Below are 27,693 nucleotides of genomic sequence, written 5' to 3' on the forward strand. Positions count from 1 at the left end.
TTATGCCGTCATTACTCTAATTTATTTAAAAAAACACTTAGATATATATAGAGACAGAGAGAGAGTTGTGTAAGAACCCTAAAAAGTGCGCAGCCTCCTCCTCTAAAACCCTACGAAGAGCTCTTTGATTTTGATTCAATCCATCAAAAAAATGGGTTCGAAGCGAAAGAAGGGAGACGACGGCGGAGGAGAGAAAGGAGAAGAAATGATTACGGATTCGAGGTTTTCCAAGGCGCACACTGACCCCAGATTCCGTAGGCTTCCCAGGCGTGAATCCAAAGTCACCATCGACTCTCGTTTCAAAGGTGTTCTCACTGATAAGGCTTCTGCTCCGGTTGATAAGCGTGGGAAGCGGAGAAGACGAGGAAGTGCCAAGGATTCTCTTAAAGAGTATTACCGTATCGAAGAAGACGATAAGAAGAAGAAGAAGCAGAAGAAGGAGGAGGAGGAGAGCGAAGATGGTGAATCTGGGGATGATGATGAGAGCGAGGGTGAAGAAAAGTTGATTGCTTTGGAAGCTGAGGCCAGGCTGAGGAAATCTGAGGAACAATCTATCGAGCAAGAGTCTGATGATGAGCTTAAGAAGAAGAAGCTTCCTTTAAAATTGGCTTCTTCTGATAAAGAATCTGATGATGAGAACTCAGAGTCTGAAGACAATGAGGAAGATGTTTCGGAAGAAGAAGAGGTGGATACTGACGTGGACGATGAAGATATGTATGATGACGATGAACCCGAAGTTGCCGTAAGTACACAGCTTTCAACATCGATACATATGGATATATCGTTCAAGTTTTGATTTTTCTCACATTGCAAATGTTGGTTGTGATGATGGATTGTAGGAAGAGGAGATAGCGAGTATCGAGAAAGAAACTCACAGACTCGCTATTGTCAACATGGACTGGAAACATGTCACTGTGAGTTCTTCTCTATCTATTGTTGTTTCAATGTTACCTCTCTTTTTTGTGCTTTAATCTGTTTACCATGGTTATGGAATACTAATCTGATTGGGATTGATTACTCAAAGGTTTTAGCTTGTCCAGTAGTATATGTTCTTATGACTGCTATGTTATTTGTTACATAGGCCAAAGACTTGTACGTTGTTTTCAATTCGTTTCTCCCGAAAGATGGTCGCCTTTTGTCTGTTGCTGTCTATCCATCAGAGTTTGGGCTTGAGCGAATGAAAGAGGAGGAAATCCATGGCCCGGCAATTGGTGGAGACAAGGAGAATGAAGATAACAGTGATGATGATGAAGAGGAGGATAAGGACGTCATCAATGAGAGTATACGTGATTACGAGAAAAGCAGATTGAGGTAAAGTTGAAAACCCCACCTCTTAAAGGCTAAGGAGATCTATTTATTTATTTATTTATTTAAAAAACTTACAGTCGCTATTGCTCTGTTACAGGTACTATTTTGCTGTTGCGGAATGTGATTCCAGTGCCACTGCTGATCACTTGTACAAATCATGTGATGGAATCGAGTTTGAGAGATCCTCCAACAAGCTCGACTTAAGGTTCATTCCTGATTCCATGGAATTCAAACATCCACCTCGTGACATTGCCACCGAGGTGCTTTGCTTCTCTACTTTCTATTAATTGTGTGATGATCTTGTTGGTTTCAAAGTGATCTGAATGTTTTTTTTAAAATAAAAAAAATTACAGGCACCTGCTACTTATCAAGGTTTAGATTTTCAAAGCCGAGCACTGCAGATGAGTAAGGTTAATTTTACTTGGGATGAAGATGAGCCGCACCGTGTTAGGACCTTAAACCAAAGATTCAACCCTGATCAGGTCTGTGTGTGCTTTTTTCTTATTTTTTCCTCTAAAATCAGGCTTATTAGAAGCATCTCCTATATATAGCTGCAGACGTTTGTGTTCTGATAAATTTTCACAATTCATAGTTGGCAGAACTTGAGCTGAAGGAGTTTTTAGCTTCTGATGAGAGTGAATCTGATGATGATGGTGGTGATGATGATGAGGGGAAAAGAAAAGAAAAGTACCTAGCTTTAATGGAATCCGGAGATGTTGATTCTGATAAAGACGAGGATGAGGAGAATGACCAGGATATGGTAGTAGAATTCAATACCGGCTTAGAAGATCTGAGTAACAAATTTCGTGAAAAGAAAGAAGAGAAGCCAGAAACGGTCTGGGACGCACAACTTAGGAAGATGCGGGAGAAGAAGAAAGCTAGGAGGATGCAAAAGAAGGATGAGGATGATGATGATTCTTCAGATGATGATGATGATGATTCTTCTTCAGATGATGAAGACGACTACAACGATGATGATCATAAGAAGAAGAAGAAGAAGAAGATGATGAAGAATAAGAAGAAGAAGGGTTTAGAGGAGAAATTAGCAGCGGAAGAAAGAAGCAGAGCGGAGCTCGAGTTGATACTGGCTGATGAGAATGGAGGAGACGGCAAAGGTCTAAAAGGATATAATATTAAAAGGAAAAGTAAAAAGAGAAGTAAAGAGATGGCAGAAGATAAGATACCTTCAGCTGATCCTGAAGATTCAAGATTCTCAGCTGCAATCATGGATCCTAACTATGCTCTAGACCCTACGAATCCACAGTTTAAAAGGTACGTTGATGCATACTTTGAGGTTTTGATGTATTTGAGAATTGTGAAGTAGTTTTTTTCATGACGTTATTGGGGTTTGATTGATTCTTCTTGGCAGGAGTGCGACTTATGTTAAGCAATTAACTCAGAAGCAAAAGGAAGATCCAAGAAGCCAAGAGCAAGTGAAAGATGTGGAGACAAAGAAGGCGTCGACTACAGAGGGCACGGAGGGATCTTCTAAGAAAAGGAGTTTTGCAGAGTCTGCTACTGTTAAGTCATTGAAGCTCAAGATGCAGCAGAAGGGTTCTGAGAAGAAGAAAGAAGGGACTACCGACTTGGCTCAGCGGCTGAAGAAGAAAGCCAAAGCTTTATCAAACAAATAATAATGTTTTTTGTTTCCTTCATATCAATTTTGTTTTTCTTTTTATTCAGCATTCAGTGCACTGATGTATTGATTCGACATTCAAATTGGATAATTTTTCATTTTCCTCAGTCCAAGATTAAATGAGTTTATTGTGTATCAACAATGTGGAGTATTTCTACGAGTGGTCCAAACAATGTTGCTTTGAACCTTGAAGTTGGAATACTTGAAGCACGTTCTGATTTTATTACTGTTTCCCCCACTTAAACGTCTGTCTATTAAACCAACAAAAAAAAAACAAGAACAACCACACACTTTTAACTGAAACATAACAAACGGATGAAACCTAAGACATAGAAACTCCCAGTTCGGTCTTTAGACTGACAGTAAATCCGTAAATTATGTAGAAAACAAATATATGGATCAACCATAGTAAGGAGGATGACCAGAAGAAGGTGAAGCCCCTGCGTGATCAGCTGAAGGGTACATATATGGACTTCCACCATAACCTGCGTATTGAGTTTGCACCTGCCCATTCTGCCAACCAGCTGTTGGCGCAGAAGCGTCAGCCACTCCGGGAACATTTTGGCCCACGAGTAGGCTCAGATCAGGTAGTGTGTAGTCTCTGCTTTTGTCGCTAAAAGCCTTCATTCAAGCACCACAGATACAGGAAGAGAATTATTAGTACGAAAAAAGATAAAAAGAAGTTGATTTACAGATTTCACTGAATTGTTGAAGAGAAAAAAGGCATACGGTTCTTGCAGGCATCAGTTATTAATCTCTTTCCCTACACGTTTTTTTTGTTGGTAAGCAACTCAAGAAAGCAACCAATCTTATGTACCTTTACATTGAGATCAGTATGACGAGAGTATGATAGTCGAAGCTTACAGTAGCCACCGTCATATATGCAGTGTCCTTCCAATGCTTCTTTAGCTATTGCCGCCGTTGCTATATCTACAGAAAGTCATGAAGCAAACGATTGCTTAGCATGCCCATAAGCTACTTTATAAAATAACCAAAAGATGTATAAGGTTCAAAAAGGGGTTTGCATCAGATCACAATCAAATATAAAAGCAGATCATCAAGGTCATGTACCAGAGTATTGAATTAAGGCTTGTGTTGAACCATTCTTCTCAAATATAGCAATCTTCTGGACAGTCCCATACGCTGAAAAGACCTATGAAAGCAAAGGAAAGAGTTAATTTTGACATATTTAAGCAAGCAGAGAAGCAGATAACGTGCATACTATTGTTGTCCCTCACCGTGTGAAGAACATCCACGGTGACAGCATACTGCATATTCTCAATCAAAGCAAGCAGGACATTGCTCTGAGTTTCTACCTTCTTTCCATCAGCACCCAAAGCAGGCTGAATCCAGTGATAAATACAATAAGTAATATAACACAAATCAGTCAATGTAAGAAAGTCAAAGATAAAACGGTGGCAAGGGCAAGGGAAGGAAAAATTTACCTGCATAGACCCGTCCATTGCGGTATGATTCACTGGAAGGTATGGATTTGTGTAATCCCTGAGTAGTACGTAAAAGATTCAAACAGATGAATCAACGATTTTATAATAACATTTCCAACATTAATAGCGGTATAATTCAGAGGCACATTAGTAAGGACTTAAAACTCCTACCTGCTACGATGGGACTGAAACTTGATGTTTAGATCAGTATGAGCTGAATAAGACATTCGCAAATTGCAAGAGGCAACGTGGTCTGGAAGTAGATATCTGGATTTTACACAAAAAGAAAGAATATGATCAACGTGATCAGCAGAGGTATATCTTATGGCGGGGGTGGAAAGCATGCATAAAGAATATAAGCATACTTGGGTATACTTCTTCCATCTAGCGCATTCCTTGCCGCTGAAGCAGTCTCCACATCAGTGAATTGAACTAGTGCCTGGGGAGGTTATAACAGCAGATAATAAGATTCATTTTCTCCATCAGGCAATAGTCCTTGGAAACAAAACTGGATAACTAACCTGGAAACCAGCAGCTTTCTCAAAAGTGGCAATTTTGTGAACGAATCCAAAAGCAGAAAACACCTGAAACAAAAGTTTGGATATGAGTCATGACCATAAGACAGTGGAGCGAATGGAGAATAACAAAAGGGAACCAAAAAAACTCAAATGTTCCCGGACTGGGAGACTGAAAAAAAAAAAAAGAAGAGTAAGCCCAGGTAAGTACAGAGTGACACCTGTCCATGAGAATGACGAACACGATACTAATTTCCAAAGTCTCTCCAGAAAGATTTTAATAAAGAGGCATGATGAACATCTGTGATTGGAGGATTTTTCATTAATGTTGATATACCGTAACTGGAATAGAATGTCTATGTGAAAAAATTACTAAAAGAAATTTGCTTAATACAAAAAGTTGAAATCTTTTAATATATTTTCATTTGCTGGAAGCTCAACACAAGGCCTCTTATAAGCATGAATCTAAAGATGTTGGTATCAAACAGAGAAGTACCCACTAACAAAACAAATATGAGTGAAAGGTAAGCTAAAAGCAATTACCAGATGGATGACATCGATGCTGACATCGTGAGATTCGACTCCTTCAAAGGTAACCAAGAGGACATTCCCAGGGACATCTCCAGGACTCTGGTTGTTGACAATCTCATGGCGATTAGAGTACTGTATATAAACAGTTTTCCCACGAATCTGCGCAGGCTCCGAAGATGAAGCATAATACGAAACCATCGATATAGCCTGATTCAACTCAGCCTGTAAAGGAACAGCTCGGCTCAACTCAACCATCAATTTCACAAATTCAAAAACCTAAACAATCTGATTGAAGAGATGAATAAGAATAAGTTTACGAATTCGACGAAGGCTTGGTTGCGATTGGCTCCGACATTGGTCTTGGTATTGACGATTTTGCCGAATCGTTTGCACAGGTCGATGAGCTCCTCTTCCACGCATTCCCACGGCAGATTCCTCAGGTGCACCACCTTCGACGGCGTCTGCGTATACCGAAACTGTGAGCTCGACATCTCTTCTCCGGTTAAAATGATCACGCAGAGCCCTCGATTCCCTCTTCTCTGAGCTTTTAGTTGTGATCGGAATCTATACGGAAGCTCAAATCGCAGGCCGTTTTTGCAAATCGGTCCCCCGAAACTACATTAATTTACGAATCAGGCCTAAAACTTTCTTCCACAGTAACAGGTTCATATAGCCCCTTTAGCTAATAGTTTAGTCGACTCTGTTTATAAGCCTGTTAAGGGCCCAATAATCTTGTTTTGTTGACTTTTAGTTGGATGATATTATTGCTGAATAATAGAGTGATCAAAGGTTTGGGTTAGACAATGATGCGTTGCAGTTACTTCAATTAAACTCCTAAAACATACCAAAATGACTTACTTTTATTTTTGAGTCTGCTTAATTACCCTTAACAAATTCTTCGTCAATGGGATTAAGAGTTTTACTTTTACATAATCGTTATTTTATTCCATTGAAAGTTTTGAAGTTGATGCGGTTTTATGTGTGTGTGACTTGTGGTCACAGCCTCACGATCTTGTTTTTCTATGTTCTTTCTACCTTTGTACTAGAACGTAATGCCCTGATGCAGGAGTACGTCGAGTTGTTCATTTATCGTTACCTTCTTCTCAGTGTTATTGTATGCCTAGTGTGGCTAAGTGAGAGATTGTGATCAATTCATTTTGTTGTTGCCCCTTTAGATAAATTCTAAATTAAACCTGGAAAAGCAAAACACAATTATTTAATGTGCATGGTCACAGACAATATAGGGACATCAAAGTTCACAGCTTTGAGCTGTTTCTTGGCCCTACATGAAGAACTGTCAGTTACATCTCATATCGTTAGCCTTGGTCGGGAGGGTCTCAATAGTCTCTACTGTTTGTGAAGGTACGTACACATCCATTAATACTCTTGTTTAATTGTATTATTAACTAGTCTTTTAACACTGTATTAAGTTTGGTGTATCTCTTTCTTATTTGCGTGGCTAGTTTCTTGCCATAAGTTCTCTCGATTAATCTCATGTGCTTGGCTTGGCCTACTGTGATTAAAATGATTGATGTATTGTTCGGGTCCTTCCTTTTTTTTGGTTAAATTTCAGTTGGGTTATTTGGTCATGTCTTGCTGAGATAGTGATGAAAGGTTGGTCTTACTGATAATAACCAAGTTTGGGATAGACAACGATGAGTTCCTTAATTAGTGTTACTTCGACTAAACTCTTAAAAGTAGCAAATAATGAATTCCTTTTTGAGATGTTTCCATCTGCTTATTAGTCAGCCTTTGGTCAATGGAAATGAAAATGAAAATGTCAAGATTCAATGACAGGTTACTGAAGTTGGTAACATATATATGATCAACCGGTTCTGCCTTCATGTGTTTTGAGTTAAGTAAATACTAAGCCAGGTTTCAGATGTGTTTTTACATAGATTTTTCATGAAAGTTCTGAAGCAGTTGGAGGTTTAAAAAAAAAAAAGACTTAGAGCATTGATATGGTTCTTCATGCGTGTGACTTGTTCTTTTCAACAGAACGAGCACACTAATGCAAACTACTTGGAGCATTGATGTGAAAATTTAAGAAACTATTATGGTATTCAATTGTATATGGTCCAGAAACTGATGATGGTTATCAGTTGACGTAAAAATATTTGGCCTCTCTTCTTGGCTCATTGGTGGTTCTTACTTCTCTCAAGTTTTGCATGGGAGGTTGAGCTACGTGGATAGATGTGATTTTGGCAGGTGGCATCATGATCATCATCTATGGAGCTTAGTTTGAACTGTTTGGACCATAATGAGTAGAAGCTGTCAATATGAATCAGCAAGACATTTAAAAGAGTTGTCCCCATTGTCCTTTATATCTTTTCCATCCAATGTGAATTTTTACTAAGAAAAAATACGGTTGCTTTTCTTTTTGTTTTTATTGGTAGAATTCTTGGGCCTATGAGTTTTGTCTTATGGTTTATCTTTAAAGTCGATGAAGATACTTTCTTCTCTCCCTACAAGCTTGGAGCCCACCTCAATAAATCCTTTCTTTGATGCCATGGAGCACACTATGATACACTCTTTCTTTGTTTGGTCTAGTAAAATCTCTTTAATGTCACCGTCACTGCCATTAATCGTCTACCTTTCTTGGCAGCATAAAAATTACCTCTGTCAACAACGTTTGATCACCTATAAACTATCTAAACCATGTATGATAAATAAACTTTTTAGTATAAAAAAAAATTGCATGAGGACCCGTTGAGACATACGGTTTTTAGTTCAATCTAAGTTAATCGGTTCTAGCTAGATTGTGAGATAAGTTAATCAGTTTCCAGCTAGATAATGTAGTTTCAGAAATCATGTATGATCAATTTGTAGCTTTTGAATGGTAAACTGCATACTAAATAATGGTTTTTACATCACCAGTAGCTATTTTGTGGTTAAGTTTCTGGATGCTTTTGATCATTCACTGTCTATTTTTGTTTATCTTTGTGAAAAGAAAAGATCTTATGATGACTTGACAACAAGAACAGTGTATCAGCTAGTGGGACTTTCATTAAATGGTGAAGGAATCACATAAGGAAAGGTTTTTCATCTCCTTTCTTCTTGCTCCCCCTCCACTAAAGTGCTTCCTCTGTTCATATATAAGTTTAGCAATCACTTGAATAGTTAAAGTGCCTGTATACCTAAGACACTGTAAGAGTTTCAAATCTATTTACTACCATCATCAATCCTCTCTGTCTGATTTGCTTTTCCAATTATAGTGCCAGCTTCCTCTTTCTTCACCGCCATTTAACAGCATTTACTACTGTGCAGTTTCTAGTAAAAGGCTAAAATCTAAATAAAATGTGAAAGCAACAAAAAAAATCAATCAACACGTTTTTGATAAAGAAGTGTAACTTATTACGGTAACTAGTTATAGGCTAGCTAAGAGAGAGAGCACTATAGTATCTTTGTAGCTTTCAAGAAACCATAGCTCATTAGGATACCTGTAATAAGAAACCTAGAGCATACAAGTGTATGTTTTACACTCTTTATCTATTACATTATCTAAAAGCTAGAGGGTCATCAAAGTGAGGGCTATGGATGGATAGATGTTGACCTGAAAATTTACTCCTGGTTCTGAAATTAACCGTTTTACCTTGGTGTAAGAATCATTTGAGTACTCTGTTGAGTCTTTAAAAGGAAATCAAGGTGTTTGAACCACAAAGGTAATAATTTAACTAGGCCCCATCTAATTAAATGCCAATCCATGTCAAAGACCAAGAAAAGGGGAGCTTACAGAACCTAAACAGAGACATCTTCTGTTGTGTCTCTCCCCTCTTATAAATCAGAGCCAAGCCAAGAGAGCAGATTTTGTGGATCATCATGTTCACGTAATGACTAGTACTATCTACATACATAACATTACACAGAGTGGATCATTTTGAAGATATTTTTAATCAGTATAGCTTAGCAGCCTAGTTTGTGGCAAATAATGGGAAGATCGCCGTGCTGTGATAAGGATGGTCTAAAGAAAGGGCCATGGACACCAGAAGAGGATCAGAAACTCTTGGCTTACATTGAAGAACATGGCCATGGAAGCTGGCGCTCTTTGCCTGAGAAAGCTGGTAACTAACTTCCACATTTCTTTATCATCTTCTACTTCTATTCAAACTTTTCTTTTGTGATTTATTCCAAACACCATATAGGTCTCCAAAGGTGTGGAAAGAGTTGCAGACTGAGATGGACTAATTACCTAAGACCAGACATCAAGAGAGGCAAGTTCACTGTACAAGAAGAACAAACCATCATTCAACTCCACGCTCTCCTCGGAAACAGGTGAGAGCCTCAATCACCAAAGAGTGAGTTGATCTTATTTGTCTTTTCTTTATGTCTGATGTGATTTTCTCATAGATGGTCAGCGATTGCAACTCATTTACCGAAAAGGACAGACAACGAGATAAAGAACTACTGGAACACACACTTGAAGAAACGTCTGGTCAAAATGGGGATAGATCCAGTGACACACAAGCACAAAAACGAGACTCTCTTGTCTTCCACAGGTCAATCCAAGAACTTAGCCACGCTTAGCCACATGGCTCAGTGGGAGAGTGCTAGGCTCGAAGCTGAAGCAAGGCTAGCTAGAGAATCAAAGCTTCTCCATGTACAGCATCACCGAAACAACAAACCAGCAGCTCCTGATTATTGCTTGGCTCACAAGTCATCATCAACAAATTGGACAAAACCAAACCAAGGTAAGAAGAGATATTGTGTGATCTTGAAAACTAAAATACTTCATTCATAACGTATAATTATTGACAGGAAACGGAGATCAACAGCTTGAGTCTCCGACGTCGACGGTGACATTCTCCGAGAATCTCCCTCTGATGATCATGCATTTAGGAATCCCCACGGAAAACAGAAACAGCAGAGTCGCCGTCTCTTCTTCCATCAAAGATTCCGACCACGACTGGATGAAGCAAATCAACTGTCCAAAAGAAGGAATCGAAGAAGGATTCACGAGCCTCCTGCTCCGTGATTCAGTTGACCGGAGTCTCTCCGCCGGTAAAAACGACGAGAGTGAGTATAGCTACTATGAGGATAACAAGAACTACTGGAATAGCATTCTCAGCTTGGTTGATTCATCACCGTCCCACTCTCCGACGATGTTCTGATCTAATGCTCCACAGTGATTCCGCCAAATATTTAAAAAAATTCTCAGATTGTTATGTCGATAGCTTCCAATACTTTTTTTTTTATTTTCTTTACTTTATTTATATAAAATATATCATGGTATTGTGATGGAGAACTTCATGAAAATGACCATTTTGCAATATATATAATATTCCTTTGGTTTTTGCATAATTGAATGATAGTAAATTCATTTACAAAATGCTTTCTTTCTTTTTGAACAACAATATATGCAAACAATTTAGAAGAAAATTGATATATTTTAATACATTTTGATATTTTGACATAGAATAAATTACTTTATTCTTAAAGGACTACAACTATTATGCTCATAAGCACTCTTCATTTTAGTTATTTTATTTTTATGCAAAGAGATGTGGAATGAAAGGGGTGTAATAAAAACAACACGTTGACATGTCGAGTAAAAGAAACACAATTAAATGTATGGTAGTTTCATGTCACTTTCTTTGTAATAAATAGAAATATAAATAACACAGTACTATGAAAATGGTTACACTCATCACTTATGACTAGATTGAATTAAAATATAAATTACATAGTAAATATGAAAATGGTTATACATTCATCACTTACAGCATAATTAACCCTGAAACCCTTCACGGTTTCTTAAACAATTTTTTTTTGTTTAAAAAAAATTAAAAACAAACCAATCGCGGACCGTTGTATATCGGTGGAACCAGCGAACAGTACAAAAAACCTTCCACAATCCATCTTTATTTTGTTGTTTCTGTCACCTGTTTCAAAAATTTTGCTGAGACCCAGACACTAATTTATTTTAAGAAACCCAATTAACTACCGCCTTAATCATGGCTTTATGAATACACAAAAAACATTGGTTTCCGATTTTAATTTGTAGATTTGTTTTATTAAGTTAAGTTTTTTTTTGGAATAAAAATGAAAATAGGCGTAATAAGGCTCTAAGTATAGGCTTAAGGCATTTCCATTAATTAAGGCCCATAGAAAGCCCAGTTGTGACCTTTGTGAGAAGACAGAGACAAAGACAAAGGGAAACACTGTTGTGTCTCAATACCACTCCTCGCGAATCTGAGATTGTCGGAAGATTCGATCGAATTGGGGGGTTAGGGTTTTTCGCTGCCGACGAAGTGCTTAATAATCTGATCAATGACGCCGCCTCCAGGACTTTACTCCGGTACCAGCACTCTTGCCCTGGTAACAATCTCTCTCTCTCTCACTCTCCGATTTCTCGATCTGTATCATTGACTCGTCTTCGACTTGTAGAATTTGGGGGGTTTTTGAGTCTGTCATCTTCTTTTCGTATGGATCAGGTGGCTCGTGCTTCGGCTTTCGGACTGGGTCTCATCTACGGCAACGTCAAGCTCAAGGCTTTGAAGGTACTTCTCTCTCTCTCTCTCCCTCGAATCATTTTCCGTGAAATGAGAGAATCTGGGACACATGATCTGCTGTTCTTGATGTATAAAGGTGTTTTAGATCATAGTCCATTGGAAGATTGTGTCTTTTTAATTGATGGGAACATGATCGAATCATATATATGATATAGATATATTGTAGCTTGACTCTTTTATGCTTTATCTAATTAGATAGTCTATTTTGCAAGTATCTAAGTCCAATGGTTAAGCTGCATCTCATATTCCATTGAATGATCATATTCTTCTCTATAAACACTCGGATTTTCATATTGTTTAAACTTTGTTTTATCTTGCAATGCAACTATTTGTTCATAGCTGTATTGACAAATGCGTTTATCTTTCTATAATGTGATTTGCCTACTGAGTGATTTATTAACAAATGCTTTTACCATATGTAGATAAAGAAGAACTCACAGATTAAGGCTGAAGCCAAGGCTCATCACTAAGCACCAAACATCTTTCTCTCCCTCCAAAATAAGATGATGAAGCCAAGTGAACGTTCTCCACAAATGTAGCTGTTTCTTCTTCTTGAGCTATATCTCTCTTGGTGACATTTTCGGTTTTTTTCTGTTTTCTTTTTGGCTATCGTTGACGAAGAAGAGCATAAACTTTTGTCTGAAAAAGCAATCATACTACCATTTTTATTTAAACCCGATGCTATGAACACCATATGTTTATCATTTTAACAAGATTGGTTCAGTGACCTATTGTGCTTTGCTATTCAATAACCGATGCATTCATAAATGCCTTCTTTTAGTAGATGGTCTTCCTTCAGGTTCTTATCTAGCTAAGATTACCAATTGGCAAGAAGAATTGTTATTTCATTTATTATCCATCCCATAGTACATAACTTTAGCATAAGCGTGGCTTATACAAAATGTGACTCAGAGACCATATAATACACATATTACTTTCATATTCGTCAACATTAAGCACTATACTTTAGTGGGCCACTTAGTTTTCGGGGTTAATTTTAGTGTTGTTGCTTTCTTCATTGGATGGATGATAACTTAAAGAATAATTTGTATGCTTTTCTAATAAAGTATACTTTATCATTTCGAAGACAACTTTTCGTGTGGTCCATTGGCTATCATCAACTAGAGGTGCGAGTCATGGCGTATAATAGAGTTCTGGACAGTATTTATTAGGGTAGACACAAATCAAACATCTAGTATTTGGCTGATGATCCAATATATTTTTATGCACGAAGGACGTTGAAGGTCTTAAATCTAAATCTAATATTGATCCAATATATTTTTATGCACGAAGGACGTTGAAGGTCTTAAATCTAAATCTAATATTCTTAGCAAAGTTTATCATATGAGTTACACAAACATTCTAGTGCTACATGGCATTAAACATAATCCAGTAATATAGCGTTTGAAGAACAAAAGAAATGGAAAATAAGAAAGTGAAACAGATAAAGAGCTATTGTCTCCTCTATCTCTAAAGAGCTATGTCTGCATGAACATATTTAGGTTTCAATTTGTATTGCCTTTTCTTGATAGAAGTTTTTCTAAAAAAAAATTATCGTCATATCCAAGTCCATGATAAAAAAAAACTAGCAAAGCAGCGCGACCTACCCTGATGACTCAAAACGCACGTTCACAAATTTGAAGTGGCATTCCCGTAAATAAACTTCAGAAAAGCTTGTCTAAATTATTTTGTAATAAGATCAGTAGTAATATCTTTGTTCAGTGATCATTATGATTTATGAGGCTCAGGGCTACGAAAGTGATTGATGTCTACTAGTTTTTTTCTCTTGCTATTCAAAATATGCACCACCGCTAAGCATGGTTGTGTGATGGTATTCTACTAAAACTCTGAGCAGACCATTATTGTTGGTGCAGTTGCTAAACAAGATGTTGGATAATTCCAAGCTTGTGGAAACTTAACATATTATTAGATGTTTAATATGTTAAGATAAACACAATAAGGAAACCTAGAAATAGGAAAAGGAAGTTTCTATTTAGGTTAGGTTTGTGTTTTCCATATCCCACATGTTAAAGGGAATTGTCTTTCATATAAATATAGGTCTAATGGAGAGGTGTTCCATATGATCTAAGAGAAACATATTGAGAGCTTTAGTTTTGAGTAGTTTCTAAAGCTAATAAGAAAAGTTGTTCTTATAATTCTTTGTGTTTCTAAGAGATCTGAATTGGTATCAGAGCCTCAGGTTGGAGACTCGATCTAAGCTTAAGTTGTAGCTTAAGATCCTGGTGCTTGTGAACAAGATATCGCGACGGCAAGATGGCTGACGTGACTAGGGCTCCACGCACGAAGGACTTTGGATCTACATCCATCCAATGTCCGATGTTGTCATCGACAAACTACACAGTTTGGTCGATGAGGATGAAGGTTCTACTACGTGTTCATGAAGTGTGGGACACAATCGAACCCGGTTCAGATGATCAAAAGAAGAACGATGTTGCGATAGCTCTTTTGTTTCAATCTGTTCCCGAAACATTGATTCTCCAGGTGGGAGAACAAACCGCATCAAAAGAGATCTGGAACGCCATCAAGTCGCGACACCTAGGAGCTGATCGTGTAAGGGAGGCGAGACTTCAGACGTTGATGGCGGAGTTTGACAGGTTGAAGATGGATGATTCAGATACGGTCGATGACTTCGCGGGGAAGATATCGGGCCTATCATCCAAAGCAACCTCTTTGGGGGAAAACATAGAAGAATCCAAGATGGTCAAGAAGTTCTTGAAGGGTCTTCCAAGACACAAGTATATCCAGATCGTAGCATCACTTGAGCAAGTCCTAGATCTCAACTCGACGGGGTTTGAAGACATAGTTGGAAGGCTTAAGGCGTACGAGGAGCGTGTAGGAGAAGAAACTCAGAAAGAAGACCAAGGGAAGCTAATGTTTTCGAACAATGAAGAGCATAGTCAGAGGGGCTATGAGAATTCTCGTGGTAGAGGAAGAGGAAGGAACGGTAGAGGCAGAGGTCGAGGTAGGTCACACAACCAAAACCGTGCGTCACACACCGAAGATAACAACTCGGAAAAGAATCGCTCAAAGCTGATATGTTGGAGATGTGACAAGCCTGGTCACTACGCAACTGTCTGTCCCGAGAAGTCAGAGAAGGATCAAGAAACCAACCTAAACGAGACAGAAGAGGCCGATGCACTCTATGTACACGAGGTGGTGTTTTTGAACGAAGATAAGGTGATTCCGAAGAATCTTGATATCAACAAAGGCGATGCAAGTGTCTGGTATTTGGATAATGGAGCGAGCAATCACATGACAGGGAACAAGGAGTTCTTTTCGAGTTTGAATCTCAACACCAAAGGGAAGGTGAAGTTTGGTGATGGATCGTGTGTTGACATTGTAGGAAAGGGTGTGGTTACATTTGTGTGCAAGACTGGAGAGAAGAAGGCACTCAAGGACATATACTACATACCTGATCTGAAGCACAATATATTAAGTCTTGGGCAAGCAACAGAGAACGGATGTGAGGTTAACATGAAAGATGTCTACTTAACGCTCACAGATTCGCATGGAAGGTTGCTAGTTCGTGTGACAAGATCTCCAAACCGTCTCTACAAGACCCCTATGGAGATAAGCTACCCGGAATGTTTACATGTCAGGGACGAAGATGCTACATGGAGGTGGCATGCTCGACAAGGACATATATGCTATGGAGTGATGAACAACATGGTAAGGAAGGAGATGGTCGTAGGAATGCAGAGTGTAACACACGAAGAAGGCGTGTGTGACACATGTCTCGCAGAGAAGCAAACGAGACACTCATTCCCGAGTGTAACACACAAAGAAGGCGTGTGTGACACATGTCTCGCAGGGAAGCAAGCCAGAGACACATTCCTGACTAAGGCCATGATTTGTACATCAAAGCCAGTGAGATTATTGCTTGGAAATTTGTGTGGATGTATCACACCACCAACACCAGCAGATAATCGTGAGGCATTCTATCGGTTCAAAAGATCTCACACCGATAGAGGAGGAGAGGTTGCCTCAGCTATGTTCAATCTAGGTTGCACCGATAGAGGAGGAGAGGTTGCCTCAGATGTGCTCAATCTAGGATGCACCGATAGAGGAGGAGAGATTGCCTCAGATGAGTTCAACCTATCTTGTGAAGAAGATTGGGTTGAAGCTATGGAAGACGAGTTGGAGTCTATCACAAGAAACAAGATATGGGAGCTTGAAGATAGACCGACTGGTTCTGAGAAGAAAGGAGAAGATGATCGAGTTTGTGTGTTACACAAGACGTTGCATGTGTTACGCCAGGCACCCAGAGCATGGAGTGTAAAACTCGATCAGGTTCTCAAGGAGATGAGATTTGAGAAGTGCACGAAGGAACCATCAGTGTACTGCAAGACTCAAGGAGGAGACGTCTTGATCATAGCCATCTACGTTGATGATCTATTTGTGACAGGAACTTCGCTTAAGGTGATTAGGCAATTCAAGGAGGAGATGTCTAAGAAGTTCGAGATGTCAGATCTAGGTAAGCTAACGTACTACCTTGGCATAGAGGTGATTCAAGGAGCAGACGGAATCAGAATAAAGCAAGAGAGGTATGCTCAAGGAATCCTGTGTGACACAAAGATGGAAGTGTGTAACACGACTCACGTAGGAGTGTGCAACACGACTCACGGAGGAGTGTGTGACACAAAGGTGGAAGCGTGTGACACAACGCACGTACCAATGGAGTCAAGGTTCTCAAAGGATGAAGATGAACCAGAGATAAATCAGTTGGGTGTTGAGCAGAAGGCCGACATCCTTCCCAGAGCTCATGTACGCAAGATGGCGGATGTGACCAGAGTTATCATCGCAGTGAGCTTCAGCCACAAGACTCATCGCAACTTAAGTGAAGAGGTCATGAGAAGGTTATACAAGAACTGGGCCGATTCTAAGAAGAAGCGGTACGGAAGCAAGGAGAGCATCCGGTCTAACCTTGAGAAAGATGTGAATTCAATGGGTGGATTCGCACACCATGGTGTGGTGGAGGATGATTACTTGATGATTAAGTTCAAGCAAATGAGGAGCTTAATCGGAGTTCAAGAAATTGATCTCCCTAATTCAAGTTGGAATTAAGGGGGTGAATGTTGGATAATTCCAAGCTTGTGGAAACTTAACATATTATTAGATGTTTAATATGTTAAGATAAACACAATAAGGAAACCTAGAAATAGGAAAAGGAAGTTTCTATTTAGGTTAGGTTTGTGTTTTCCATATCCCACATGTTAAAGGGAATTGTCTTTCATATAAATATAGGTCTAATGGAGAGGTGTTCCATATGATCTAAGAGAAACATATTGAGAGCTTTAGTTTTGAGTAGTTTCTAAAGCTAATAAGAAAAGTTGTTCTTATAATTCTTTGTGTTTCTAAGAGATCTGACAAGATACAATTAAAAACAATGATTCTATTAGAGAAATACCTTTGAAGTTGAACTTTGGTTTCAAGTCATATTCCTGTGTTTTACCACCATGTTTGACTTATAAATAATTCAAGTATAATGTTTAGACTTGGGTTAGTTGCATTTTCAACAAATCCTTAGAAGAATAGAAGCATATAACATTATGAATTGAAGAGTACACGCTTTTAAAAAGAGGTAATAAGTCAAACAAAAATACCAATTTGGGGTTTGCCAGCGAATTAGCCATTCTTATTACTTGTTAACTGGAGAAAATCTAAACAAACAACTTTTTTTGCTAGATTTTGGAAAAAAAAAATCTAAACAAACATTAAAACGAGTTAAAATTCATGTATGGTATAAAATACTATATATACAATAGGAATCAATTTAAAGATGCTACAATTTTCAAAAAGAGCGGGATATTCAAAATATTCACCATCACCATTAAAAATAATACTATATGTACTGAACAAATTGTCAACATACATATGTATTATAACCATTAAACAATGAACAACTTATTCCAAAACTCAAATAAATATATTCTCACAGTAACTATCCTCTGTAAAAATAATAGTAAATGCCAATACTTGCAACAACTAAGAAAATGAGTTCTATTTTTGTAACGTTGAAAATTAGAAAAAAATGGTAAAAAGAAAAATATTTTTAAAACTAAAACCGTGGGTTAGTTTGGAAGATGGTTAAGTTAGATCTAAACTCAAGGAAGGAAGGAGTGGTTAAGTCACGGAAACGCAAAACGACAAGCAGTTTGGCTTCTTAAAAACCCGTCCAATGAGAAATCCCTGACGCACCTAACCCAAACCCCATAGAGAGAGAGAGAGAAAGAGCAGAAGAGAGAGAGAGAAATGGCCGTCTTGTCGTTCCAGAGCCCCACAAACTTCTCCGCAACCTCCATCCCCGGCTCATCTCGCCGCCGTTTCGACTCCACCGCCGGCATATCGTCGTCATTCACCGGAGACGGCCCTATATCCTCGATGATCCTGAGGTTCCCTCCCAATTTCGTCCGCCAGCTCAGCATCAAAGCCCGCAGAAACTGCAGCAACATCGGCGTCGCGCAGATCGTCGCCGCCAAGTGGTCCAACAACCCCTCCTCCGGTTTACCGTCGGCGGCGGCGGCAGCATCGTCTGTTTCCGCCGCCGCCTCGGCCCCTGCGGCTGCCGCGCCTCCCGTTGTCGCGCTGAATGGCGTGGATGAGGAGGTTGTGGCGGCCGAGGGAGCCAGGGAGATAGGGTTGAAGAAGGATTCGAAACCCTCATTTTTGAGCTCCGATGGGAGCCTCACTGTTCATGCCGGTACGACGTCGTATCAATAGATCCATGTCAATACTCTCATTCTGCAATCATTTCATGTTTAAGAATCATTTCGTTGGAGATAATTTGAGTTTTGTTGGGGTTTATGATGATACGATAGGTGAAAGATTAGGTCGTGGTATAGTGACGGATGCAATCACAACTCCTGTAGTCAACACATCTGCCTACTTCTTCAACAAAACTGCTGACCTTATTGACTTCAAGGTTCCTTTTTATCTCCTTTGTTCAAGTCTGTTGCTTTAATAGAATAGATTATCTTGATTTTGGCTAATATAGTAACTTAATAGCGAAAGAATCTTTCTTGACAAGATCATTGACTTTATTTCTCCTTCAATTATTATTGTAGGAGAAACGGAGTGTCAGTTTCGAGTATGGTCGTTATGGCAACCCTACCACTATCGTTCTTGAGGAGAAGATAAGGTTATTATATCTCTCTTTAGAAATCTACACTTGTCTTTTATGTTCTCCTGAGGGTTAATGTTTTTTAATGCTTTTGATTTTTTTTTTTTGATTAATATGTATTGTGCAGTGCACTTGAAGGTGCTGAATCAACCTTGGTTATGGCATCTGGGATGTGTGCAAGCACTGTTATGCTTTTGGCTTTGGTTCCTGCTGGTGGCCACATTGTCACAACCACGGATTGTTACAGGAAGACTAGAATCTTCATGGAGAATTTTCTTCCCAAGATGGGGATAACTGTAAGAAACTCAAATTTTTTTATTAGTGTCATTTCTACTTTCTCTGATTCCTGAAAGATGTAGAATATCAGCTTGAATGATTAACCATCATGTTTACGTCCAGGTCACTGTGATTGATCCTGCTGATATCGCGGGGCTTGAAGCTGCTGTGAATAAGTACCAAGTCAGTTTCGTAACACTTGTTGTGCATTCATATTCTTTCTTAGAGAGTGTATGTTTGACAGCTTGATTCAACTGGTCTTACAGGTTTCTCTCTTCTTCACTGAGTCACCCACAAACCCATTCCTGAGATGCGTCGACATTGAGCTAGTTTCAGAAATATGCCACAAGAGGGGAACTCTTGTTTGCATCGATGGCACCTTTGCAACACCTCTGAATCAGAAAGCCCTGGCTTTTGGTGCTGATCTTGTCGTCCACTCTCTTACAAAGTACATCGGAGGACACAACGATGTGAGTAGTACAAACATAAATAATTAAAAGCTCTTGTTGGCTGTACACTTTGTTAACAAAGACTGGTTTCTCTCCTTGGCTTGCATTAGGTTCTTGGTGGATGCATCTGTGGCCCACTGAAGGTGGTTTCAGAAATTCGCAATCTGCATCATGTCTTGGGAGGCACACTTAACCCAGTAAAACACACCTGACCCTCGCATAAATTTCTCTTATTTATGCACTTTATTTCATGATTCTCATAAGATCCGTGTGTTATGTTAAACAGAATGCTGCATACCTAATGATCCGAGGCATGAAGACAATGCATCTTCGTGTACAGCAACAGAATTCAACTGCCTCAAGGATGGCCGAAATTTTAGAGGCACATCCTAAGGTATATACAATAACTCTTTCTGTGTGCTTACCGTTTTCCTGTAAAAATAAATGCGTTTTGGATATTGCAGGTGAGTCATGTGTACTATCCAGGCCTTGCAAGTCATCCCGAGCATCACATTGCCAAGCGACAAATGACTGGTTTTGGAGGTGTAGTCAGTTTCGAGGTAACATCGATCAATCTCTCTCTCTCTCTCTACAGAAGATTTAGCTTTTCTAACTTAAGAGTAAAATGATCCTCATATCTTTGTGTGTGGTAGATTGATGGAGACATAGAAAGAACGATAAAGTTTGTGGACTCTCTCAAGATTCCTTACATCGCACCATCTTTTGGTGGCTGCGAAAGCATCGTGGACCAACCGGCCATCATGTCTTACTGGTATGTATATGCTTTTCACGTCTTTTAATATATCATCTTGTGGTTTCACTAATTGAACTTGGTTGGTTGATTTTATGATGATAGGGATCTGACACAGGAGGAGAGGCTAAAGTATGGAATCAAAGACAATTTGGTACGTTTCAGCTTTGGAATTGAAGACTTTGAGGATGTCAAAGCTGACGTTCTTCAAGCTCTCGAAGCCATCTGAAAGAAATTCCAACTTTTTCGACCCCTCCAAAAACACAATGTCGTTTCTGTGATCTTTTGTCTTGTCTGTTTCCTTTATCTCTCTGCTCTTTATCCCTCTCTATGTGAACGGTCACTGTAGTAATGTTGTCTTTGAACTATGGTTCGGCGACATTTACCGTTTCGTAATAAACGTGGACTATTTATGTTTGTTGGGCTAATAAATTTTATTTATGATTTTCTTGGTCAAACCTAGCTCTTACTTTTTAATCGGCTATTTATAGGCCTATTAGTAAAAAAGATACCTAAAATATTCTGATTCCTTTTCGAATACCGATGCAAAACTATCCAATTTGGATATTAATGCAAGGTACCCTGAACCACCAGCAACAAGATTAGCAATTACGACCAGGTAAGAATCAGACCATACTAAGAATCAGTTTGATTGCGACCAGTTATGGATAAAATTAAACAAACCCTACACAGTTAAACCGAACCAAAGTATACGAGATGAAAGCAGATTCTCTTATCATTTCAAAGTAAAAGATCTGTTGGTCGGTTAACACGTCAACTAAGACTAAGAGAACAATCCCATGACAGAAGCAAAATATCTGTTGCGAATTCAGTTCAGAAATATTCCATAGACAAAAGTATGATAAAGATCAAAAGGCAAATACAGTAGTGAGAAAAAGACCGCTAGGTAGGTCAACAAAATCAAAGTTTTGTTCTGTATTTGGCAACGGGACGATGAGCTAGTTGATGATCTTGATCTTGCACTTGGTCGAAGCTCTTGGAAGCATTAGCAAATCCTTAGCTTTTTGAAACTTCATGTCATCTGTACCCCAAATACTAACTTCCAACCGCTCAAGACGTGATAGTTTCTCTAAAATATACTTTAGCTGTAACAACTCGTCGGCAGTTCCTCCGTACTCTGTTATCTTTACGACTTTCACAGGACATGACAGAAGGAAAGAATATCCCGACACGCAGTTGCAGATGTAATCATATTTATCATAGTGCAAGGTACCCTGAACCAACAGAGAGTTGGCGATTAGCAATTTAAGATTTTGGAGCTTAGCTATAAACTTACAAGGTTAAGAGGTCATTTACCTTGATGGTGAGAGTCTCTAAATTAGGACAATGGTTTAGCAGATATACCAGTCCACTCCAGCAGTCTGTTGATTCCGTTATAATAGATAAATGAAACAGGTTTTCATACACTGGGATTGCTCCACGGAATAAATAGAATATCTGAAACAAAAATCAAATTAACAAAGTCAAACATTGACCAATTCCAATATCATTTAAGATAAAAGTCTCATATTCAACAAGATCTTAAATTTAGTACAAGGATATGATTCCAAATCATCAGCTTCTTTCAGTTTTCTTTAATAACATATTATACCCAGAAAAATAAAAAATACTAATAAAAAAGGAAAAGAGTTAGTTACCTCCAAACTATCTTGAGATAACAAGTTCATGATTTGAACATTTCTCATCCCCTTGAACAGATCTGTTGGATTGCTAGTAATATTATCACCTTCTCGTGAGTTATAATAGTGGCCTACTGTCACAACAAGATCGAGATTTGCTTCGACAAGGGAATTGAGATTGACAGCCAGATAGGAACTGGGGACAAGATCAGAGTAGTATAAATGGGTAACACTGGGAGTATCAATAGTAATGTTCCCAAAATCAGACATATCAACACCGCCGAACTCTGTATGTTTAAAAGTAAGTTTCCGAAGGCTAGGGCTGGAGACCGAGCGAGACCATTTCCACAGATCCCACCTCAAATCATCAAAGACCAACTCCTCCAGAACGGGGCAAGCTGAAAGAAGCTTTCCAACTCAACTGATTTCAGGAAAAGCTTCTTAAGAGCAGGGAGAGAAGCATCCTCAGGAAGCTCCTTAATACAAAACTCAGTTAGTTTCAGCTCCACAAGTGTCTTGCAAGTGAAAATCTCACAAGGAAGACCAGCATCAGCTATGCCTAGACGGAGATCAAGATCCAAGAGACCACCACGATGCAGCACATCACGTAACCAAAGCTTGGTGCGATAACCCTTCCTACAGCTCAGGGAGAATTTCTTTATGGAGGAGTTTCCTGAGACATACAAGACTCTTTCTACAAATTTCAAGAATCTTGGCCGCCGCATATCATTTTGGTACAGTAACAAATCAAGATTTGGGGAGAAGGCAAAGAGGATGCGCCATCTCTTTGCGAGAACCGAAGTTTGAGCAGACTTCTCCAACGGTAAGAAAGACAAAATGTGGATGATCACACCATCTGGTAAACTGCTTATCCTGTCCATTTCTTCCCCTACAAAAATGAACCCAAGAAAAAGAATTTAATAAGTTTATTAGGCAATAAATAAGTCGAGTGAAGTGTCCAGCGACTAGACGAAGACAGTATGACTAGAGACTGACTTGCAAAAAAAAAAGTTTAGGCAAATCAGGGCAACAGATATGTTGAGAAAACTCGGTTCTTTTACCTTAATACCGTCGCGAAAGCAGAAGACAAGTTTTCAGATCTAAGAAGACATGCAAATGCTTCTTGCTTGAGAAGCTGAAACATCCGAAAGAAAATTACCTAACCGGGAGTGTTATACTTCCACGTGGCAAGAACAGTGCGAACACAAACAGGATATAATGGGCCATTTTATAGGCCCATTAGTAAAGATTACCTCCTAAAGTAACGTTAGTAGAAAGGAAACTTATTTTTGTAGCTCGAAAGCCCATGTGCTGGCCAGCGAGAGTAATCAATGCAATGGTAGTGTTATTTTGAGAGATCATAATTATCCGATTCCTTTTTGAATCCTGACGCAACATTATCCAATTTAAAGAGCTAAAAAGTAACAATGGGAGAGAGCTCCAGAATTTGAATACGTATCGCTTCAAGGACTCTAGTGTTATGGTAATGGTCAGAGATTCAAAAACCAGCACCGCCTTCACTCATCTCATGCCAAAGGTTCCATCTTTTCTCCCCCCCCCCTCCTTTGTGGTTTTTAAATCGAAAAGCTTCAGCCTTTAGGAACAATCGTGACGTGTCTTGCTTTGTATCTGATCCAGATTCGACAAGTTGTATGTTGATTTCATAGATTGCTTCGCGGTTTTAGAGTCCGCTGATTTCATTCTTCTCATGTTCTACTCCTTTGTTGAAACCGAACCATCCTTGTTGTTGTTGGTTCAGGGAGGAGGCAACACTTCAGAGCTATGATTCTGTCAGCACTTTTAACTTCAGTGGGAATCAACCTTGGCCTCTGTTTCCTCTTCTTCACTTTGTATTCCATACTGAGAAAGCAGCCTGGTAATGTCACCGTCTACGGTCCACGGCTTATTCAAGCTGGCAAATCTCAGCAGACGAATGCCTTCAACCTCGAGCGGCTTTTGCCTACTGCTGGTTGGGTCAAAAGAGCTTTGGAGCCTACCAACGAAGAGATCCTCTCCAATCTTGGCTTAGATGCTTTGGTCTTCACTCGTGTCTTTGTCTTCAGGTGAGTTTATTTGTTTTAAAAAGTTTTCTTTTGGATGAATGAATGATGTGAGACTTTCAATGCTTTTTGGTGGCAGTATACGAGTGTTTAGCTTTGCCTCTGTGGTTGGGATCTTCATCCTTCTTCCTGTGAACTATATGGGTACCGAGTTTGAAGAGTTTTTCGACCTTCCAAACAAGTCTCTTGATTCCTTCAGCATCTCTAATGTTAACGATGGATCAAACAAGTAAGAAAGAGATCAAAAGCTATATGCCTAAACTTTTATTATCCTTGACCAATTCCTTATGCTTGTATGCGTTTTGCTTCAGGTTGTGGATTCACTTTTGCGCAATTTACATCTTCTCCGCGGTTGTTTGCTATCTGCTCTACTGTGTAAGAAGTCTCTTGTTTTCTCCATTCATTCTATACTCCTTTGCGCCTAACTGTGAAAACTTTGCAGGAACACAAATACATTTCATCAAAGCGGATTGCTCATTTTTATTCATCCAAGCCTCAGCCACAAGAGTTTACGGTTCTGGTCAGTGGCGTCCCTCTTGTGTCTGGAAACAGTATAAGTGAAACTGTGGAAAGCTTTTTCAGGGAGTATCATTCTTCCACTTATCTTTCTCACGTTGTTGTTCATCGGACTGACAAATTAAAGGTTCTCATGGTAAAGCTTCCTTCAACCAATTGTTCTATAGTGCCTTACATTTTGATGGTTCTTGATTTCATATATTCGTTTTAACACTTTGTAGAATGATGCTGAGAAGCTATACAAGAAACTCACTCGAGTCAAATCCGGAACCATATCTCGTCAGAAGTCTAAGCGGGATGGGTTCTTAGGGATGTTTGGGAAGAGAGTTGATGTGGTTGATCATTACGAAAAGAAGCTCGTGAAGTTAGAAGACGACATGAGATTGAAACAGTCCTTATTAGCCGGAGAGGTGAGAGTTTGTCTTTGTGTGGTTATTTGCCTGTTTCTTCAGCATATTCATTCTCCTTCCTTATTACGCTTTTAGGAAATTCCAGCGGCTTTCGTTTCCTTTAGGACAAGACATGGTGCTGCAATAGCGTCAAACATTCAGCAAGGAATGGATCCAACACAGTGGCTAACTGAGACAGCCCCGGAGCCTCAAGATGTTCACTGGCCATTTTTCACCGCATCGTTCGTGAGAAGATGGATCTCCAACGTGGTGGTATTCGTTGCTTTCGTAGCTCTGATAATCCTATACGTTATCCCTGTTGTATTGGTTCAAGGTCTTGCTAATCTTCACCAGTTAGAAACATGGTTCCCTTTTCTAAAAAGCATACTAAATATGTAAGTAACGCCCTGTTCTTTGTTTCAGTTGAACCAGGTACAAAAAGGTCTTAATCATTTTTTCCTGTTTGCAGGAAAATTGTGAGTCAAGTGATTACAGGATACCTTCCGAGTCTAATTTTCCAGGCTTTCCTAATGATAGTACCACCCGTTATGCTTCTACTTTCCTCAATGCAAGGATTCATTTCCCATAGCCAGATTGAGAAATCTGCATGTATCAAGCTTCTAGTCTTTACTGTATGGAACAGTTTCTTTGCAAATGTACTGTCTGGATCTGCTCTTTATCGTGTTAATGTGTTCCTTGAACCTAAGAATATCCCTCGTGTGCTTGCTGCAGCTGTTCCAGCACAGGTAAATAACACACAAATCCAGTTTTACGGTTTCCACGATCTCTTTTTTTTTTATTTAGACAATGAATCATGTTTAATCTCATTGGTGCAGGCATCGTTCTTTATATCTTATGTTGTGACCACTGGGTGGACTGGTTTATCATCAGAGATCTTCCGTTTGGTTCCTCTTCTCTGGAGTTTTATGAACAAACTCTTCTATAAGGAAGATGACAAAGAGTTTGAGGTCCCTCCGACTCCCTTCTGCCAAGAAATCCCAAGGATTCTCTTTTTTGGACTTCTTGGTACAACTTACTTCTTCCTCTCGCCATTGATACTGCCTTTCTTGTTGGTCTACTTTTGTCTTGGATATGTCATCTACCGCAACCAGGTAAACCGAATCAATCTTTGGTTTCTTTATGTGGATTGCGTATCCAATAATTTAAAATCTAAAATGATTCCATTTGCATTCTCTTGGACAATGCTTGAGTATATTCTCCCTCAAAAACTCTCTTTGTAAGCACATATAGGAATCTACCCTACAACCTATGAATCGTCTACACATCTTTTTCTGTTATGGAATAAAGAATCACTCACTTTATGTGTAAAACCCTTTTCTAAATTCTCGAATAGCATCTTATTAAAACCGAAAGTAATGTTTCGAGCTTAAGGACGTGACACTAACGTTACATCAAGAACACATTTGTTGTCACTTGATTCGTTTGTTTCATCCAACTTGTTGGTAGTAGAATGAAATTAACTGTTCTTGTGTTTGTGTTGCAGCTCCTAAACGTATATGAGGCCAAGTATGAAACTGGTGGGAAGTTTTGGCCAATAGTGCACAGCTCCACTATCTTCTCTTTGGTGCTAATGCACATTATTGCAATCGGATTATTCGGCCTTAAAAAGCTTCCATTAGCATCTTCTTTAACGATTCCCCTCCCCGTTCTCACCCTCCTTTTCAGCATCTACTGCCAGAGACGCTTCTTGCCCAATTTCAAATCTTATCCTACCGAGGTAAATGCTTTGTAGATCATTGCCTCTTTTTACATAACTGTTTGGGAACAGAATGCTGACTATTTTGAATCAAATTCATGATCTCAAAGGATTTACAAACAGAACAATATTGCGTAGTCCTTAGGATTTAGCCTTGAACAAGAACCTTTTGCAGTCTCATATATAAAAGGCTTATGGTTTCTGTCGCCATTACAGCTGCTTCTCATAAACTTTATATGTTTTTTTCCCTATTGCAGTGTTTGGTAAACAAAGACAAAGCAGATGAGAGAGAAGAGAACATGTCTGAATTCTATTCGAAACTCGTGGTTGCATACCGAGATCCTGCGCTTTCGGCATCGCAGTACTCACGGGACATGTCACCTGAAGATCCTCCGCTTCTTCGTTCATATCAATCCTGAGAAAGAAGCATAAAAACTTTCTTAGACTAGTCTTTTGCTTGAGCTTTTGGAAGTTTGCTTATGTTGTCGAAACAGTGTTGGTTACTATATGCCCGGTTTGAGCTCTTTAACCGATGGAAGAAAACACTAAACGGGTCGCTTGTGGCTTGGCTCTTAACCGATAACAAACCAGTTTATTTTGTTTACAGTTGTAATTAAAGAAAGAGAGTTTTTAGTCACTAGTCACTCCAAAGTCCAAACATGTTAGACGGTTGGATAACTTTTGGAAATTGGTAAACACGTAAACATCTCATTACTTTCTTAAAATAATAAAGTAAAATTTCGGATAATTTATTTAGTAACTAACGATTAATCATCACTACAAGTGTCAGTTAAACCTTTTTTTTTGGGA

General features: G+C 39.0%; 8 protein-coding genes across 14 annotated transcripts; 5 read left to right on the forward strand and 3 right to left on the reverse strand.

Annotated features, from left to right (window-relative positions):
* Positions 1-49: 49 nt before the first annotated feature.
* LOC103870952 (pre-rRNA-processing protein ESF1) lies at positions 50-3,131 on the forward strand. Its single transcript, XM_009149152.3, has 7 exons — positions 50-742; positions 840-914; positions 1,082-1,311; positions 1,406-1,568; positions 1,662-1,790; positions 1,901-2,580; positions 2,678-3,131. The coding sequence occupies exons 1-7, from the start codon at positions 152-154 to the stop codon at positions 2,940-2,942; spliced, it is 2,133 nt and encodes a 710-aa protein (XP_009147400.1). The 5' UTR covers positions 50-151; the 3' UTR covers positions 2,943-3,131.
* A 12-nt stretch (positions 3,132-3,143) lies between these two features.
* Positions 3,144-7,269, reverse strand: LOC103870954 (polypyrimidine tract-binding protein homolog 1). Of its 5 annotated transcripts, XM_018659113.2 has the most exons (11): positions 5,753-7,256; positions 5,448-5,657; positions 4,911-4,973; positions 4,755-4,828; positions 4,561-4,656; positions 4,390-4,447; positions 4,183-4,287; positions 4,016-4,097; positions 3,809-3,874; positions 3,674-3,707; positions 3,413-3,565 (listed from the first exon to the last, which is right to left on the reverse strand). In XM_018659113.2, exons 1-10 carry the CDS (start codon positions 5,924-5,926, stop codon positions 3,688-3,690), a joined length of 948 nt encoding a protein of 315 aa, XP_018514629.1. In that variant the 5' UTR covers positions 5,927-7,256; the 3' UTR covers positions 3,413-3,565; positions 3,674-3,687. The 5 variants fall into 5 exon arrangements, with proteins under 5 accessions (XP_018514628.1, XP_009147401.1, XP_018514629.1 ...); XM_018659112.2 differs by having other exon boundaries at positions 3,144-3,707; positions 5,753-7,258; XM_009149153.3 differs by lacking the exon at positions 3,674-3,707 and having other exon boundaries at positions 3,144-3,565; positions 3,762-3,874; positions 5,753-6,061.
* A 1,872-nt stretch (positions 7,270-9,141) lies between these two features.
* On the forward strand, positions 9,142-12,673 carry LOC103870951 (transcription factor MYB106). Its single transcript, XM_018658808.2, has 6 exons — positions 9,142-9,496; positions 9,578-9,707; positions 9,783-10,123; positions 10,191-11,750; positions 11,820-11,932; positions 12,367-12,673. Exons 1-4 carry the CDS (start codon positions 9,364-9,366, stop codon positions 10,541-10,543), a joined length of 957 nt encoding a protein of 318 aa, XP_018514324.1. The 5' UTR covers positions 9,142-9,363; the 3' UTR covers positions 10,544-11,750; positions 11,820-11,932; positions 12,367-12,673.
* LOC103870950 lies at positions 11,536-12,675 on the forward strand. Its single transcript, XM_009149150.3, has 3 exons — positions 11,536-11,750; positions 11,867-11,932; positions 12,367-12,675. Exons 1-3 carry the CDS (start codon positions 11,703-11,705, stop codon positions 12,412-12,414), a joined length of 162 nt encoding a protein of 53 aa, XP_009147398.1. The 5' UTR covers positions 11,536-11,702; the 3' UTR covers positions 12,415-12,675.
* Positions 12,676-18,146: 5,471 nt separating this feature from the next.
* On the forward strand, positions 18,147-20,961 carry LOC103870949 (cystathionine gamma-synthase 1, chloroplastic). Its single transcript, XM_009149149.3, has 11 exons — positions 18,147-18,665; positions 18,784-18,887; positions 19,030-19,103; positions 19,213-19,381; positions 19,485-19,544; positions 19,628-19,831; positions 19,921-20,007; positions 20,097-20,204; positions 20,275-20,370; positions 20,464-20,582; positions 20,667-20,961. Exons 1-11 carry the CDS (start codon positions 18,218-18,220, stop codon positions 20,788-20,790), a joined length of 1,593 nt encoding a protein of 530 aa, XP_009147397.2. The 5' UTR covers positions 18,147-18,217; the 3' UTR covers positions 20,791-20,961.
* Positions 20,962-21,281: 320 nt separating this feature from the next.
* LOC108868778 (F-box/LRR-repeat protein At3g62440-like) lies at positions 21,282-23,362 on the reverse strand. Of its 2 annotated transcripts, XM_018659291.2 has the most exons (4): positions 23,263-23,362; positions 22,220-23,090; positions 21,879-22,019; positions 21,282-21,796 (listed from the first exon to the last, which is right to left on the reverse strand). In XM_018659291.2, the coding sequence occupies exons 2-4, from the start codon at positions 22,469-22,471 to the stop codon at positions 21,521-21,523; spliced, it is 669 nt and encodes a 222-aa protein (XP_018514807.1). In that variant the 5' UTR covers positions 22,472-23,090; positions 23,263-23,362; the 3' UTR covers positions 21,282-21,520. The 2 variants fall into 2 exon arrangements, with proteins under 2 accessions (XP_018514807.1, XP_033148396.1); XM_033292505.1 differs by lacking the exon at positions 23,263-23,362 and having other exon boundaries at positions 22,220-23,221.
* LOC103870998 (F-box protein At4g22280-like) lies at positions 22,561-23,082 on the reverse strand. The gene has a single exon (XM_018658962.1). The coding sequence runs from the start codon at positions 23,080-23,082 to the stop codon at positions 22,561-22,563; it is 522 nt and encodes a 173-aa protein (XP_018514478.1).
* Positions 23,363-23,503: 141 nt separating the features above from the next.
* LOC103870948 (CSC1-like protein HYP1) lies at positions 23,504-27,523 on the forward strand. Of its 2 annotated transcripts, XM_009149148.3 has the most exons (11): positions 23,504-23,738; positions 23,961-24,264; positions 24,341-24,490; positions 24,573-24,636; positions 24,704-24,913; positions 24,999-25,187; positions 25,263-25,561; positions 25,636-25,912; positions 26,003-26,278; positions 26,671-26,904; positions 27,141-27,523. In XM_009149148.3, exons 2-11 carry the CDS (start codon positions 23,984-23,986, stop codon positions 27,300-27,302), a joined length of 2,142 nt encoding a protein of 713 aa, XP_009147396.1. In that variant the 5' UTR covers positions 23,504-23,738; positions 23,961-23,983; the 3' UTR covers positions 27,303-27,523. The 2 variants fall into 2 exon arrangements, with proteins under 2 accessions (XP_009147396.1, XP_033148395.1); XM_033292504.1 differs by lacking the exon at positions 23,504-23,738 and having other exon boundaries at positions 23,938-24,264.
* Positions 27,524-27,693: the final 170 nt, after the last annotated feature.

Source organism: Brassica rapa, chromosome A05, assembly GCF_000309985.2.
Source record: "Brassica rapa cultivar Chiifu-401-42 chromosome A05, CAAS_Brap_v3.01, whole genome shotgun sequence".
NCBI classification, from domain to species: domain Eukaryota; kingdom Viridiplantae; phylum Streptophyta; class Magnoliopsida; order Brassicales; family Brassicaceae; genus Brassica; species Brassica rapa.